This window comes from Neomonachus schauinslandi, chromosome 15, assembly GCF_002201575.2.
Source record: "Neomonachus schauinslandi chromosome 15, ASM220157v2, whole genome shotgun sequence".
Taxonomy (NCBI): domain Eukaryota; kingdom Metazoa; phylum Chordata; class Mammalia; order Carnivora; family Phocidae; genus Neomonachus; species Neomonachus schauinslandi.
In genome coordinates this window covers 54,957,455-54,973,556 of record NC_058417.1, presented here as the reverse complement: position 1 = coordinate 54,973,556, position 16,102 = coordinate 54,957,455, and the positions used below count along the sequence as shown (strand labels likewise).

General features: G+C 58.1%; 1 protein-coding gene across 1 annotated transcript; it reads left to right on the top strand.

Annotated features, from left to right (window-relative positions):
• Positions 1-1,117: 1,117 nt before the first annotated feature.
• Positions 1,118-10,745, top strand: CYGB (cytoglobin). The gene is made up of 4 exons (XM_021680978.2): positions 1,118-1,412; positions 6,263-6,494; positions 6,791-6,954; positions 9,417-10,745. The coding sequence occupies exons 1-4, from the start codon at positions 1,270-1,272 to the stop codon at positions 9,448-9,450; spliced, it is 573 nt and encodes a 190-aa protein (XP_021536653.1). The 5' UTR covers positions 1,118-1,269; the 3' UTR covers positions 9,451-10,745.
• The last annotated feature ends 5,357 nt before the right edge of the window (positions 10,746-16,102 follow it).

The following is a 16,102-nucleotide window of genomic DNA, read 5'->3' as shown; positions in this document are numbered from 1 at the left end:
AACAGTTACTTGCAGGGTGGGGATCCTCTGGCTCTGAGGTCCAGCCCCCACCTCCGGTCCTGTGGCGCTTACACCTCGCAGAGCAGGACCACCAGGACAAGGATTTGTCTCCTCCATTCGCAGAACCGCTGCCTAGTCTCAGCCTTGGCAGCTGAGATGTCTCCAGGGCCTGGGCCTCCCCAAGATTTCTTGAACCTTCCCCCCAGTACCTCCTTGCCCGGCCGGCTGCCTTTCTTGTGGACTTTCCTCCACCAGAGCCGGAATTCGGGGTAGCGCCTGTTTTTTGCTTGCGTGTGTCATTAATAAGCCACCCAGGGACTTTTTTTTCCGACGCCATGTGCACGTACAGGGTGGGCGGGGGGGTGGGGGTAGCTGGCCGGAAGGAAGGGGGACCGCAGGCCTCCCGCGCTGAAGTTCGACAGCCGTCCCCCATCCCCGCAGCGGGGGATTCCAATACGGAATTGGAGCAGGGAAGCGACCCCAGTCCTAAACCCTCCGGAGCCTGGGGTCGGGAGCTCTGGGAGTGGCGCTGCGGCCCCCAGTGGCTGGCTAGGGAGAAGCCCGGAGTGAGCGTGAGCTCAGCTGGGACCCTCGCGCCGCCGGAGGGGCTGCGTCCGCCCCCTCGGGCGGGCGGCCACGCCGCACACGCCTGGGAGTGTTTGACTTTGACTCAGTTCCCCGCCGCGTGAAGGGTGCACACACGCGCACGGCCCGACACCGCCCGCAGCGTGAGCCGGGACACCGTGCCCCCCGACCCGCGCCCGCCCGGGGCGCACTCCTGCGCGGCCGGCACAGCCCGGCGCCGCGTGACCGTCCTCTCCCCCAGAGGCCCCCCCAGCACTCCCACCGCACCTACGCCCCAGCCCCGCCCGGCGGTCAAGGTCCGTGGTGGCCTCGCGGGCGCCAGCCGCGTCGCCCCCCCCCCCCCCCCCCCCCCCCCCCCCGCCCAGCCTTCACCTTGCCGGAATTGGCTCACCGACGCGGGGTTGGGGGTTTGGAGCGGCTTTATTTTTTTAAACATTTTTCCAGCAGACCACATCCCCGCCCCCCGCTCGCGGTCCCCCGCCCCCCGCACATATACCCTGCACACACACACACACACACACACACACACACCCGGCGCGCACAGACACGCTCCCTCCCTCCGGCGCGCTCTACCCCTCACTCGCCAGCCCGCCCGCCGCGCACGCAGCCGGCCCCGGCTCCCCGCGCCCGGCGCCCCGCGCCCCGCCGCCGCCGAGCGAAGCCGGGCTGGGCTTGGAGCTGCTCATGGAGAAAGTGCCGGGCGAGATGGAGATTGAGCGCAGGGAGCGGAGCGAGGAGCTGTCCGAGGCGGAGAGGAAGGCGGTGCAGGCTACGTGGGCCCGGCTCTATGCCAACTGCGAGGACGTGGGGGTGGCCATCCTGGTGAGGTAGGTGTCACTCCGGCCCGGCCGAGGCCGGGGGAGGGAGGGCGGCAGCGGCTCCGGGCAGGGGCGGGTTCGGCCCGGGTCCGAGCTCCGGCGCCACCTCTCCAGCTGAAATTGGGGCCGGGCCTGCCCGGGTGCAGGCAGTGTGGGGCGCCTTGGGGTGGGCGAAGCCCTGGCTGAGCCGGTCCTGGCTCTGGGCGTGGGGCTAGGAACTAAGAGCCAGACGCAGAAGGAGGACACCTCGGTCCCTCTCCTCTACCGGGCCTCAGAACTCCTGGCTGGGCCAGGCATGCCTTCTTCACCAGCGACCCCAACCACCCAACCCAGCTCCCACAGACACACATTTCGATTTGTGTGCTTCAGCTGGGGACTCCCCATTTTAGAGGCAGGAAGACTGAGGCTCAGCCAAGAAGAGGGACAAAGAGGAGCAGACCCCTCTCCAGCTCAGCCCCTTTCTGTGTTCAAAGCCTCTTGGAAGGACAGAGCAAAGAGCCAGAGGATAGAGGTCAGAAGGAGTAGGACACTAGGGTCCGGCTTTCCCAGCTGGCCCCTTCCTGCCCCTAGGGGGTGGGCGGACAGGGAGCTCCCAGGTGAGGCACAGGTGAGTGGAGAAGTGAAGGGTCCCTAGGGTACCGTGCCTGCTGAGCTGAGGAGGGAAAGGAAGAAGTGTCAGGAGTCAGGACCCCACCCTGGAATGACCACTTGAGGAGGAAAGGCCGTGTGTCTTGGGCTCAGGGGTTACTCAGGTACCACAAGCCCCCAAAGTAACACTTATTTGCACACCACACACTGGTGGACACATACCGTTGCTCTATAGTTAATGTCCCCACCCCACACAAGCTAGTAACAGACTATAGCCACGGAATGATGCTCTCTTCCCACACATGCTGGTCCCTGGGGCCCCAGACCCACATTCACCCTCAACCCTCTGTCCGAGGCAGAGGGAAACGGCCAGATCTGGGACAGAGCAGGGCAGCCTTATTCTTTGGAGATGGGGTAAGCCCTTGTTTGTGGAAGGGAGAGTTGAAATGCATGCCTGTCTCCCAGTCCTGGCCCCTGGCTCTGGGTTCTCTGTCTCCCTGACTCTCTCTGCCTTCTGCCTCCCCTAAGCCTGGGACCTACCCAGCTCCATATTGATATGCCCTGATTCCAACTTGGAAACAAATTTTGGAGGAAGAAGAGCAAGAGGCACTCTTGAGTTGGAGGAGAATTCCTGAGGAAGGCAGCTCTTTGGGCAGCCCTGAGACCCAGAAACATGGGGGGGGGGCGATGGTGGGGAGGCTACAAGGGGGTTTCAGATCCCAAAGCCATCAGACATTCTGAGACACAGACCTACACGTGGGAGCACCCACACAAGCACACGGTGGGTAGTGGAGTCACAGATGTGCCAGACTGCTGCCCCGGAGGGCGGCTCTTCGCTGTGTGTGTCGGCACACGCGAGCCCACCAGGCCTTAGGATGCACCCCGGTGTGCACATGGGTCACCAAGAGGAAAGGAGGTGGAGTCCTTAGGGCCTTGGAGATTTGCTGTCCCGACACCCTGCCATTTGCCAGGGAGGACGTGGAGGGGACGTGTCCAAGGTGCAGCTCCTGGGGTACCACCCAGCCTCCCCGGGGAATGGGGTGCAGAGGAAGGAACTGAACACTACGGCCAGGGCTCTTTCTTGAGAGTCTAATATTCTGATAAGATCTTTCTCTCTGTGCCCCTGCAGTTCCCCATTCCTGAATCTTAGGGAGGCTGGGTTTGGGTGGGTGGGGCGGGGTGGGGGGGCATTTACCAATGTGCTTAGTGCTCAGTGAAGGTCCACAATTAATCTGAGAAGGCCTGAGATAGCAGTTAGATCTAGCCTGCTGGTCAGCCCAGGCCAACTCCACCTGACCCTCCTCTGTGTTGATGGGAGCCCAGCGCTGGCTCAGCAACTCCCTGCCAGACCCAGGCCCCACCAGCCTGCCCCTCCTGGGTCTCTTCCTGCTCCCTGCCCCCTGACCTGCCAGGTGGAGGAGGCTTGGTTAAAGGGAGGAAAGGGCAAGATCAATAAGCTTCTCGGGTGTCCCAAAGGCCCCTCCCCAGATCCCGTGCACCTCAGTTCTGTCACACCCCCCTCCCCAATTTCACACATATCCACAGGGACAGACCCCAGTGAGAGCCTGAGACACTAGTCCTCCGGCCCATTGCTCTCGGGTCCTCCCTCCCTGCTGGGCTAAAGCCAGCCGCACCCCCGTGCTCTACTCCCCGCCCCGCCACCCAGGAGTTCGCAGCCAGGAAGGTGGTGGCGGTGGTGGAGAAGCTGTCTTTGGGTCTGAGCCAGACCCCACACCTGCACTCCAACTGAGAGGGAACACCCATGCTCTGGGAAGCCTCCCCTCCCGGTTGTAACTCTGCCGCCTTCCCCTCCTCGCACTCAGACGAGCCTATTTCAGGCTCTGCTGGAAGCCCAGATGCCTCTGGGAGCTGAGAAACTCCCCAAGGCTGGCTGCTGAGGTTTCTCCCCGGCAGACAGCACAGGCCTGGACTGGGAGGGTCGAGAGAGTGCCTGCGGAGGGGCCGGGGATAGAGGCCAGGATGAAGGAGCAGAGCATGCGGCCCCAGACTCCCCTGGTGCAGCAGTGGGGCTCCCTGGGACCGTCACTCCTCAGGGCCTGGCCCCGGGGTGTTGGGGCAGGAGGCTCACTGGGTCCCAGGCCCCTGTCTCCCTGGCATAGCAGTCTCTCCGAGGCAGGATGGGGTGGGTAGAGTCTCTCCTTCCTGGCCCTGCCACCCACTTTGCTGGGCAACCTGGGGCATCGATTCCTACAGCAGAACATGGGGATAAAAACAGTGCCAGCATCAGGAGGCTATTGCAGGATTAATGAAACAATCTAGTAAGTGCTCAGTAAGTCTTCCCTGTTAGCTCCTCATCAGTAAAATGAATATAATGCCTGCTTGGTGGTGGCAATTAAATTAAAGAACAGGTGGAGATGTTTTGCACGTGGCAACGCACCAGGGAAACAGCGATCATTATTTTTATGGCAATGTGAAATGCCCAAAGCCTAAGATACTCATTTAAGTCCAGATTGGGTTCTTCACATTTGTCCTTCATGCAGTGCCTCTCCAGAAAAATCCACTGTCTTTTCAGACTCATTGCCTCGTTTGTCCTCACCAGTGTATCTGTGAAGCATCGGGCAGGAGGAACTCCTCTCACACTTGTGCAGAAAAGAGGTTGTGAAGTGGTTTGCCCAAGGTCACCCTTGGTCTCCACATGGACCGTGTCCTGGTCACTCCCCCTGCCAGCAAGCAGCTTTGTCCCCTGAAGGGATGGCCCCAGCCAGATGCTCTTTCTGCATCTGTTCCAGCTCTCTGGCCAAAGGGCTGATTTGGCAGATTATCAGCTTTCTCTGATCACAAAAGGGGACACTTCAGAGTTGTGACACCACCGGACAAAACAGGTTGTCCCAAGACATTCCGTACACGTTCAGAAGTTCCGATCGAGTCTCCGGGGGTACCTCCCCCAAAGTCCAGCTCTGGCTGGGAGAGGGGATGCAGAGGTCGTCAGCGTCATCCTGCAGACCACAGGGCCCTGGGCTGAGGTGATGGGTCAGAGGGTGTGTGAGAGCCACAGGCCCTGTCCTTGGGTTGTGGGACCCAGTCCAACAGGCAGAAAGGGAAGAAGCCGTAGAAGGTGTCGGGAGAACCCCTAATGGCCTTAAGGGGAAAACGGTCACCCCGGGCAAGCCTGGGCACTTGGGGGAGGCCAGTCCAATGTGAGAAAGAGTGAGGAAGACATCCCACCTACGGTGTGGAAAGGCTGGCCGGCCCAAGGAGTGCTTTACCAGCAGCTGGGGGGGCTGGAGGAAGGTGGCTGAGCTGGGACAGTTTGTCGGAAGCCTGAAATCCCAGGTTAAGGATTTTGACTTTGTCCGGTAGGCAATGGGGAGCCACTGAGTGTTTTTTTTTTTTTTCACTGAATGTTTTTGAGCACAAGAGTGACCTAACAAAAGTGATATTTGGGGCGGGGGGGAATTAGACAATCTCAGGTAAACTGGAGAGGCAGGGAGAGAGCTAAAAAGACGTGGGATCTGCCACAGGATGTGCCAAGGCTTCTTGGAGAAGCATGATGTGCAGATGTAAAGTAATGACGGAACCACACTAGGAGGGTAAGACTAGTCCGTAGCTCTAATTAAATTAGCCAATCAATATGTGCTACAGGCTGAGGAGGAAAGCAGGTCGTGAGGAGGGAACAGACGAGCTGGCAGGAGGACTGAGTCGCATTTCTTCCCTCCGTGGACTGGGTGACCTGAGCTAGGTCACTCGGGCTTTACTTTGTCTGCAAAGAGAGCTCTAACTTGATCGCAATAAAGGCTGGCATTTACTGAGCACCCCGCGTTCACACTGTGCTGAGGACTCCACCCGTGGTTTCTCAGTTCATCCTCATAGCAAGCCAGGAACAACGATGCCCATTGCATGGATGAGGACACTGAGCCTCGGAAAAGTAAAGTCACTTGCCCAAGGTCAGGCTGGCCCGAGATTCCAGAACTAGAGCTCTTACCCTCTCTGCTGGGACTGGAGCCAGCCTTGAAGGGTGTGTCGGGTTTGGAAAGGAGGCCAGAGCAAGAAAGACAGAGGCTTGGGGGACAGAGCTGACAGTATGCAAGTCCGGCGGATGGAAATGGCCAGGACCTGGGGGAGGGGGGTTGGGGGAGGTGCACGTACAGCAGCTCAGCCAGAGGGAGGGTCTGCATCTGAGGGACAGCTGCACAAGGTGGTGAAAACACTTTCGGGTCCTGCCCCTCCTACCCCGCACGCCCATCATCCTGGCCACCTCGGGGTGGGGCCATGGCAGCCCCTACTTCAGCGCTCACCCCCCCTCCTGCCAGGTTCTTTGTGAACTTCCCGTCAGCCAAGCAGTACTTCAGCCAGTTCAAGCACATGACCGAGCCCCTGGAGATGGAGAAGAGCCCCCAGCTGCGGAAACACGCCTGCCGGGTCATGGGGGCCCTCAACACCGTGGTGGAAAACCTGCACGACCCCGAGAAGGTATCCTCTGTGCTCGCCCTTGTGGGCAAAGCCCACGCCCTCAAGCACAAGGTGGAGCCCATGTACTTCAAGGTACGTGGCTAGGTGGGCGTGGCCAGTGCACCACCCAAACTGCTCTGCTCTGGGAGCTCCTGGGGCAACAGCCGGTGACCACTGGACAGCCCAGCCTCTTCCCCCAGCGTGGCTGTGACAGGGAGGGGCGGCAGGATGGGGTCTCAAAGGTGCCTGGCTCCCACGCTGCCAGGCTGTCATGTCGTCAATGATCCCCTTGGCCAAACTCTGGATAGAAGGGGTGCTGGGGTTCCTGGGGGCTTGGGGGGGTGCAGGGCACCCAGGCATTTACTTTCCCCTCCTCCCTTTGCTCCCAGATCCTCTCTGGGGTGATTCTGGAGGTGATCGCCGAGGAATTTGCCAATGACTTCCCACCGGAGACGCAGAGAGCCTGGGCCAAGCTGCGTGGCCTCATCTACAGCCACGTGACCGCTGCCTACAAGGAAGTGGGCTGGGTACAGCAGGTCCCCAACGCCACCACGTGAGGAGGGTTGAGGGTGGGCCGGGCAGCCTCCCTGCCGTGTCCTCCCCTGCCCCCTGATCTCCCATCTCTCCTGGGCACAGGAGCTGACTGCTGGGGCAGGAACACTTCCGGGACGCTGGGTCTGGGGTCTGACACATTTAAGAACAGGCACGATGGGAAAGGGCTCGGCCCCTACTACGGGCTGGTCGGAGCAGTGAGCCCTGAACAAATTCTCCTTCTCTAGGACAAGAGAGCACTCAGAGACCCCCAAGACCAAGGCCGCCCAGGGCAGCTCTAAAAGGTTCCTGGCGGGAAGGCTAGCTCATCGGGCCCAGAGGCAGGCCAGGCTAAGTCCGACCACTTCCTCCCTGGGTACCAATCACATGGGGCTGTTTTTCAGCTCATGCTGACCAGTGCTCCGTCCTGCCTCTGCCTCGATAGGGCTGGAGCCAGGAGAATCACGAGGATGTGTGCACACAGATGCACGTGCCCAAGCCCACAAGGGGCCTGCGTGGGTATCACCACCACGCACACCGTCAGCGGTGTCTACTTCTAGGCTGACCCTGGAGGCCAGGTTCCCAGTTCTGGGGTGAGGGCCGGGGAGATGGGCTTGAGGAGGGTGGCCAGCCTCAGTGACTCCAGCTGACTCGGGGCAGGAGGGGAGGGCTGGCCCCCAGACATGGTGGCTGGGAACACTCCGGCCTGCCTGGGCCCCCAAGGGGCAGGCAGCTCTGGGAGCTCAATGGAGGGGCGGAGGCAGAGCTGGAGTAGGAAGGAGGGAGAGGAGCGTAGGCGGGAATGGGAAGCAGGGGTCAGCCAGCGGCCCAGGACACGCGTTGTAGAGAAACATTCCCAGCAGTTTCCCATGGAAAAGGCGCGTCTCCTCCCTGGGCTCCAAGCTGGCCCACGGAGCCTGCCGGGACCTCCTGCTTGCAAGGCCTCCAGGCCCAGCTCTGGAGGAGGTCCCCTGAGGGCGACCTTGGGAGGCCAGGCCTCCTGACCTTCCTGCTGCTGACCACACCGGCCCCAGCTTGCTCCGGCTCCCTTCCCCCATGGCGGCACCACCCCAGGAGAGTAGAAACCTCAGGAACTTCTGGCTACAGCCAGGCAGCAACTCCAGATGTGCACAGCTGGGCCCTGGCCTGCCCCAGATCCCCGGGGGTGGGGGGGGGGTGGACGGGAAGCCGGCAGAAGATCTTTACCTGCCAGAGGAGGGGCTGGTAGAGCCCGGAGAGCGGCCGGAAGCAGACAGAGGGACCAGGGAGGGTCTGTGGGGGGAAGGGGCTTGCCCTCCCACGCCTCTCCCCAGGCCGGCTCAGCTCCGGCTGCCAGAGATGAGTTTGTTTACAGCCAGGAGACAAGACTTCCTGCTTCTAGAGCAAAGGGCTTTTTTACAGGGGCCTAGAGGGACTGGAGAGGGAGAAGGAGAGAGCTGGCCAGTGTGAGTCCCAGTGAATCAGAAACACATGGACGGCGTTTCCCGACACGAAGCCCTGTCCCCTCCCCTGTCTTGCCCCAGCTAGACCCGTGGGACTTACATCTCACCAAATCCCAAACATTAAGAAACCGCCAGAATCTCAGTCTGCCCATTTCTGCTCCTCATGGAGTGAATGGATGGGCTATTGTGGGGACTGGCTGGAGCCCTGCATCCATCTGGGCCTGGGCACCTCAAATTTGGGTCTCCCCCCACACCCACTAGCCGTGAAGTCGTGGGGATTGTCCCCTCGTCCCTTTGCACTTTCACCCCCCCCACCCTGGTCTCCTGAGGGCACGGGTATGGGCCCCGAGAAGGCGTGTCTCCTTGGGCGTGGGGCCTACAGACCCAACCTACTGCTGAGGTCCAAATGGGTTCGGATGGTGGGAGGGAGTTACAGAGCAGAGTTCTAGAAGGCCTCGGTCCAGCTTCTCTTATCAGGGAAGCAGTGGTGGGCCAGATGCCACTGTTTATTGAACTGTCTCTGCTTAAGGGTGTGTGTGCATTTTTTGTGGTGGGTGGGGGAGTCAGGAGGTTGGGGGGCATGGTGGTGAGTGCAAAGGGGCTGCGTGTGCAGAGAATGCCTATGGGTCGCAAGAAGGGTACCCAGACAGGCCAACCAGAGAGGACACGGGTCTCAGAATTAACAGGAGAAGAGCTGATGTTTGAAAGGTTCTTTGTGGTTTGTGAAATGTGTTCACACAGTTGATGTTACTCCGTTCTCATAGAGGTAAGCACGGCAGACGTTATTCACATGTTGGAGAGAAAGATCTGGGGTTCAGGTGGGCCACCTGATTTGTCTGAGGTCACGCAGCAAGTTTCTGGCCAAAGGGGGCTAGAACTTGGGTCTGGTGGGTTGCTTCCGGCTGCAGCAGGCTGGCTGTCCCGGCAGATCGTGTCCTGCCTTGCCGTCGTCCCCTGACCCCTCTCCCCTGACCCCCTTGTTCCCTGGCCCCACTCCGTGCCCCTTGTAACCTCTTATCTCCATCTCCTATCTCGTCCACAGCCCACCGGCCACGCTGCCCTCTTCGGGGCCATAGGACCCCCTCTTTCCTCCCCCTCCCAGGCAGCACCTTGAGCAGAAGGCCGAGTTCTGAAGACCCTCCTTGACCCTCCACTCCTGGGTGCCAAGGAAGCTGGAGGAATCCCTGACTCATCTTCCCGGAAAGAGGCAGCCTCTGTTGTGGCCACAGTCCCCACTGGAGCCGCCGGGGGGGTGGCGCTGGCTGTGGGGATGCGGACCCCAGCTCAGCGGCCTGTGGGGGTGGGGGAACACTTCCTCCTTGAAGAGCTGGGCCCACTCTTCTTAGCTTTTCTACTTTCTGTCAGAGACCTAGCTGAGCAGCTGACAGGGGTCCGGGGCAGGTCTGAGCCTCTCCGGGAATAAGGCAGCCCCGTTTCTATCTGCCCGACCAGCATGCAGGTCCCCACATCACCTATCTAGAGCATCATGCACACTCATCTACCATATATACAGATATATTCTATATACAATCTCTATATAAAATATATATATATACATACATATCTATACTGTGTATCTACGGGGCCCAGAGGCACATGTGAAGCCTTGGTTTTGCCCATCTGCGTGTGGGGCAGGGAGGGGTCCTGGTCATGCTTCTGGGCAGAGGACAGAATGTTCTGGCAGAGATGGGGGTCCCATCTCAGCACAGAGAGAATCTACGCCTGTGGGCAGCGTGGGAGTGACTCAAGGGCCTGGGTGGGCAGGGCGGGGGTGACCCAGCTGGCCAGCAGAGTCCAGCCCTTTCTCCAACCAGCTCCACACATTCCTGCTTTCCACTTCTAGGTAAAAAGGATTTGGCTTTCCCCCTCTCCCCCCGCCCCAGAAAGGATGTGGCTCCCTGACTTGCTCCAGCATGGGCAAGGGCAGACCGAGGGGCCAGCAGTATGGGACAGGAGGACCCCCCCCACCGGGGGAGGGGCCCTGGTGCAGAAACCTCGAATGCCAGCCCCATCTGCCTTTGCTGCTAGGAGCCCAGTGGGAGTGGGGCTCCACGCTGCTGTCAGTGATGACAGGCCAGATGCCTCCGTCCCATCCTGCAGCTCTGCGGGCCGAGGGCCTTCCCTCCCTGCCCCCTGGCTGCTGGCTGCCCGTCGGTCCTGTCCACCCATCGGGGTCAGAGTTGCTGGGGAACCCCCCCGTGTGTGCCCCTTGGTCACGTGTGCCATCCGCAAGGATGTCTGGTTACTGTGGCTTCTGTGCCGTGTCCCCTCCTGTCCCATCCTCATGCAGCCATGCGTGTAACTGCCTGTCCTTTTGTAGTTTCTGATGTTTGTAACCAGACCCAGCCGTGTCATTAAACAGACTCCCTCTTCCCGCGTCTGCGCCGCTCATTCTGTCTTTTCCTGCCCACTGCCACTCGCCTCTGCCTCCGCTCCTTAGCTCGGGGCTCGGGCCTTTTCTTGAGAGCCACCCAAGCGCCCCCTCCCCTGTGCCTCAGCCGTGGGTCTGCGGAGTTGGGGCTCACGCCCGGGGTGGACGCCCCGAACCGTGTAATCAGAAGCACGGGCTGGAGACTGGAAGCGGGGCTGTGGAGGGCCAGGAAGGGTGTCTGTGCTTGCTTTTAAAAAGTCGAGGGGCTTTTAATCTTTTGTTCTGGAAATCTCCTCCCTGGGAGAGAGCCAAGGATTGGGCCCCCACCTGCCCAAGGTGAGCACTGCGCATCCCACACGGGGGGGGGGGGGGGTGCAGGGAACGAAGTTCCCAGAAGTGCCGGCCGAGGGTGTTTGAGAAAGGAAGTCTGCTTATACCATTGGAAACCTCTAGCACCTTCCCTGAGCTCTCAGCTCCCAGACCCCCTTCCCAAGCCCTGGATCCCACACCCCACAGCCTCAGGCCGGCCTGTCCCGCCCCACGCATGATGGAGGCAACCGCCAGAGCAGCAACTCCCCAAGGAGGGACCAAGAGGTCACCGCCCCTGGGTGGGCTGCAGGAGAAGCAGGAAGCAGCCTCCAGCCGCCCTTGGGAGGGCTCCTGGCTGCCTGGGAAGATTCAGCTGACGTTCAGGAAGTCTTGTCTCCCAGACCGTGAACTCCTCGAATGCAGGCTACGCCTTCATCTTCTGGGCCTGGCACAGCAGAGGTGCTCAATAGAAGTCCAAAGAATAAATGAATACCACTCATAGAAAGCAAGACCAGTGCATGGGGCCAAGAGTGAGCTGTGTGAATGAGGCAGAAGTGTGGGGTGGAGAGGGCAGCAATGGGCAAGGCCTTTCCAGGGAGGCGGTGCTGCCGGGCGGGGTGCTGCACTCTGGAGCCAGACTGCCTCCTAATGCTGTGTGACTTTGGGCAAGTCACTTAGCCTTTCTGAGCTGCGTGGTCACCTCTGATTTAAAATAGGAGTGAAAAATAAAATAAAATAAAATAGGAGTGCACAAGGCAGGTACCTGGAGGAGGAGGATGTAAACCAGCCACAGTACTGGGGACGTGGGCATGCTCAGGACAGGGTGACTTGACTATCAGACCATCGGAAGCAGCAAATGGAAGGAGGAGAGAGGGTGGGCTGGCCAAGACCAGTCTTGAGAGGAAAGGGGAAGGCAGTGAATAAAAGAGGGAAATCGCAGGAAGCAGGGCAAAGGACAGGGAGATCCTGGGCTTGATGGCCCCTGGTGAGCTCAGGCTGAACTGGAGCCAGAGGGCTGGGGACTGCGGGAGCTGTGAGAGGAAAGGGGGCCTCTGTGCACAGGGTGGGGAAGGGCCTCTGGGAAGAAAGACTCCCCTCGTTCACTTCAGTTGGCGTAAGTGGGAAGGAGCCTCTGAACCAGGCAAAACTGGAATCATTCAGGAATGTGGCCCTTGAGAAAGTTTATCTCCTCTCCCCACCCCCTTGACATGGGACACGGGCAATTAGCGACTCACCCTAGACCTGGGCTAGAGATGCTGCTGCGTAGGGGTGGGGTGGGGGAGGGACAAGTCCAACCATGGCCAGCTGGGCAGGGCCCAGGTGTCCCCAGTAGGCTGTCCCCTGGGTAGGGGAGCCAGGTCTGGGCTTTTGTGCTCTACACTCAGGGATAGCTTTGTTGCTTAAGAGCTAAGCAACTGGGCCAGCTCCCCCTGGCTTGCTCGGGCTGTGAGTGATGGGGTGACAGGAAGGGGGGTTGCCCAGGCTGCAGCTCCTTCCCCACCAAGCGGTCCTGGCCACGCAGCCCCACAGCGCCCCCTGCTGGCCGCTGGGCGGGACCCTCACTGGGAGGCCGCGACCTTCCCTTCCTCCTTCCCTTACCTGTGGGCCCACCTTCCTCCCTCGCTTTAAAAGACGTATCCTGAGGCACAAAGGAAAAATGTGAACCCCCATACCTATTTATGCAGATATCCTCCCATATTCTGAGCCAGGTGGAAAAGGTTAATAAATGCTCTATTAAAAAACAGACGAGAGATAAAGCACCCCGGGTGCCCAGATTGTTGGCTCTTCTTTGTCAACACCTACAAACTCACTCATTTCTGGTGGCTCCGGGTGTCCCTCAGCTTGTGGCCACACGGCCTTCTGTGTGTCGGCCTAAACCCAAGATGATCTCATCTCGAGATCTTTAACATCTGCAAAGGCCGTTTCTCCAATAAGGCAGGTTCCCGGGCTCCATGAATCTGGAGGCCTCCACTTAGCCCGCTACACCCGTAAGGGGAGGAAAGAGCAAGGGAACAAGCAGGGACCCACCTGCTCCTCCTCCTATAAGCCAGACAGGTCTGGCCGGGCCCTGCTCCAGGAATTGTCCATCCTGGCGGGGAGGAAGAACTTGGTAATGAATGTGTGAACAGTGGGGTAATTTCAGACCAGTGAGAACAGAGTCTTGGGGGCAGGAGGGAGCTCCTCTAGAAAGGCCTCACCTATTTTCCTCCAACACCCTCAGAAATGCACCTCATAACCCCATTTTATGACCCATTTTATAACTGGATGCAGTTAACAACTTGCCCACAGTCACAGGGCAAAGCAGGAACCCCAGGCTGACCCCAAAGTCTGAGCACCGCCCCCCCCCCCCCACCCCCCACATTAGCAGAGAGATGCAGAGTGAAGCACCCAGAGCAGAAAAAAAAAAAACATCACCCCTGTCCTGGCCTCCTAGCCACTCTCCTGCTTTCATAGTCTGTCTCCACCCAGCACCAGGCAATGCTTTCTCCAGTCTTGTCGGCCCCAGTGCAGACCTTCCAACGGCTGCCAGGTCCCAGATAGCCCTCTGGGGTCTAGAAGGCCCTATGAAAGGAGTAGCTAATAACAGGGGAGGTTAATGAAGTCAAGAAGGGATCTGGGATCTGAGACTGTTGGGAGAGGTGGGACGGCCCCACAGAGCTTCAGAGAGACAATGTGTCCACAGACCTAATGTTCTGTTTCTCACTCCTGAACCAAGATCTGGGCTGATGGTGGGGGCCCAGGTGTTCCAAGCTCGGGAAGAGCGGCGGGATCCAGACTGTGCATTTACTTCTACACCCCCTTGGGTCATGGAAAAGACTTTGGGAGCCTGAGGGAGCAAAGCTCCTCCGAAGAGCTTTTGTGGGGCGCCTGGGTGTCTCAGTCGGTTAAGCGTCTGCCTTTGGTTCAGGCCACGATCCCAGGGTCCTGGGACTGAGCCCCAAGTCAGGCTCCCTGCTAGGTGGGAAGCCTGCTTCTCCTTCTCCTTCTGCCCCTCGCTCGTGCTCTCTCCCATATAAATAAACAAAATCTTAAAAAGAAAAGAAAAGAAAAACAACAGCTTTTGCATTTCTCAAAACAGAGGGAGGGGCCACCATTTCAGACTGGCATCAGGAGACTCTTGCTGGGGGCGCCTGGGTGGCTCAGTCGTTAAGCGTCTGCCTTCAGCTCAGGTCATGATCCCAGGGTCCTGGGATCGAGCCCCACATCGGGCTCCCTGCTCAGCAGGGGAGTCTGCTTCTCCCTCTCCCTCCCTCCCCGCTTCTTCTCTCTCTCTCTCTGTCTCTCAAATAAATAAATAAAATCTTAAAAAAAAAAAAAAAAGAAAGAAATTCAGACATATACAGAAAGCATTTGGAGAATGCCTGGTGTTCATGGGGCATCTTGAAACAATTTGTGCAAATGGAGTCCTAAGAAATAACAGCGGACACATATATGGCATATCTCCTCTGCTCACATACACACTCCATTGTCCCATTGGTTCACTTACAAAATACAAGCTCAAAGATAAGAGTATTAGACAAATAGACAGCAGAGCGTTAAATCTGGTACAGACCCCTTCTGGGGCACCTGGCTGGCTCTGTTGGTTGAACACACAACTCTTGGTCTCAGGGTTGTAAGTTCAAGTCCCACGCCGGGTGTAGAGATGACTTAAAAATTTAAAAATAAAATAAACAAAATAAAAAGAGCCCTTCTGAGCACAGGGCTCTGTGCTGCTGTCCAGGTCACGTGCCCATGAAGCTGGCCCTGCCTCTGGACAACAGCCTCTGGACAATAGCCACTGGGGGACCGAACCCACCAATGAGCTTGGAAGTGGATCATCCCCTAGCCAGGCTTGAGATGCCCACAAGCCCCGCTAACACCTGGATGATAGCCTCACAAGATACCCTGAGCCAAAGAACCCAGCTGAGCCACACCTGGGCTCCTGAGCCACAGCAACTGTGAGATAATAGTGTGTGTTGTTTTAAGCAGCTAAGGTTGGGGGGACTTGCTAGGGCAGCTGATACCTTTCTGTAAAGCAGAGCTTTCCTTCCCCCAAAGTGGGGCTATTTGGTTACTTTGAAACACTGTTCCTACTGAAAAGATAGATGGATAGATGCTTGAGATTTTCCCTTGATTCACTTTTTTTTAAAAGTCATCTCTCCACCCAGCGTGGTGCTTGAACTCACAACCCCGAGACCAAGAGTCACACGTTCTACAGACTGAGCCAGTCAGGCGCCCCAACACCAGTTTTCAAAGTAAGATATTGGTTTAATAAATGCCCCACTGGGGGGTCCCAAGAGTTTCTCTGATTTCTTCTGCTGAAGTTTCTTAGGAACACACAACTTTTCACGATTCCCGTGTATTTCAATCATCTACGATCGTTTTTCTTTTCTTTTTAAAGATCTATTTTTTTAGTTGAGAGAGAGAGAGAGCATGAGCAGAGGAAGGGGCAGAGGGAGAGGGAGAGAGAATTTCCAGCAGACTCCCCACTAAGCTTGGAGTCAGACTCGGGGCTCAATCCCACAACCCCAAGATCATGACCTTAGCCAAAATCAAGAGTCGGATGCCCAACCACCCAGGCACCCCTACAATCATTTTTCTTTTTGATGCTCAGATTGTTTCAGTTTGGCCAGTGGGAGTCCCTTCCAGCTGGTTCCTGGGTCCTTCTTGCATGATGCCATTAATCTTTGAAGGCTTCCTTGCTCTCTGCCACAAACCAGATATCTCAGGCTCCCCAGGCACTTTCTCCTGCCCCAGACCCTCAGCCCGCCGTTTCTCAGGGGAGCCCTGATTCCTTTGGTGGTGCCTTCTATTTAGACACTGAGATCTGGTCGCTAGGGGTCATCATACTTATAATTTGCCTTTCCCCCCAATTATTAGTGGGCTTGGGCATCGGGTATATTCACTGACAATTTTCACTTATTCTTTGAATTACCTGTTCTTATTCTTTATCTAATATTCCTCTTATGTTGTAATTTTTAAAAAGATTTTATTTTTAGGGGCCGCCTCGTGGCTCAGTCCGTTAAGCATCTGCCTTTGGCTCAGGTCATGATCCCAGGGTCCTCGGA

Bases quoted from the DNA above. Each gene is read 5' to 3' on its own strand.
- CYGB (XM_021680978.2), top strand. From the start codon at position 1,270: ATGGAGAAAGTGCCGGGCGAGATGGAGATTGAGCGCAGGGAGCGGAGC. The intron at 6,495-6,790 runs GTACGTGGCTAG...CTTTGCTCCCAG, and splicing joins TGGAGCCCATGTACTTCAAG to ATCCTCTCTGGGGTGATTCT. The intron at 6,955-9,416 runs GTGAGGAGGGTT...TCTCGTCCACAG, and splicing joins CAGGTCCCCAACGCCACCAC to CCCACCGGCCACGCTGCCCT.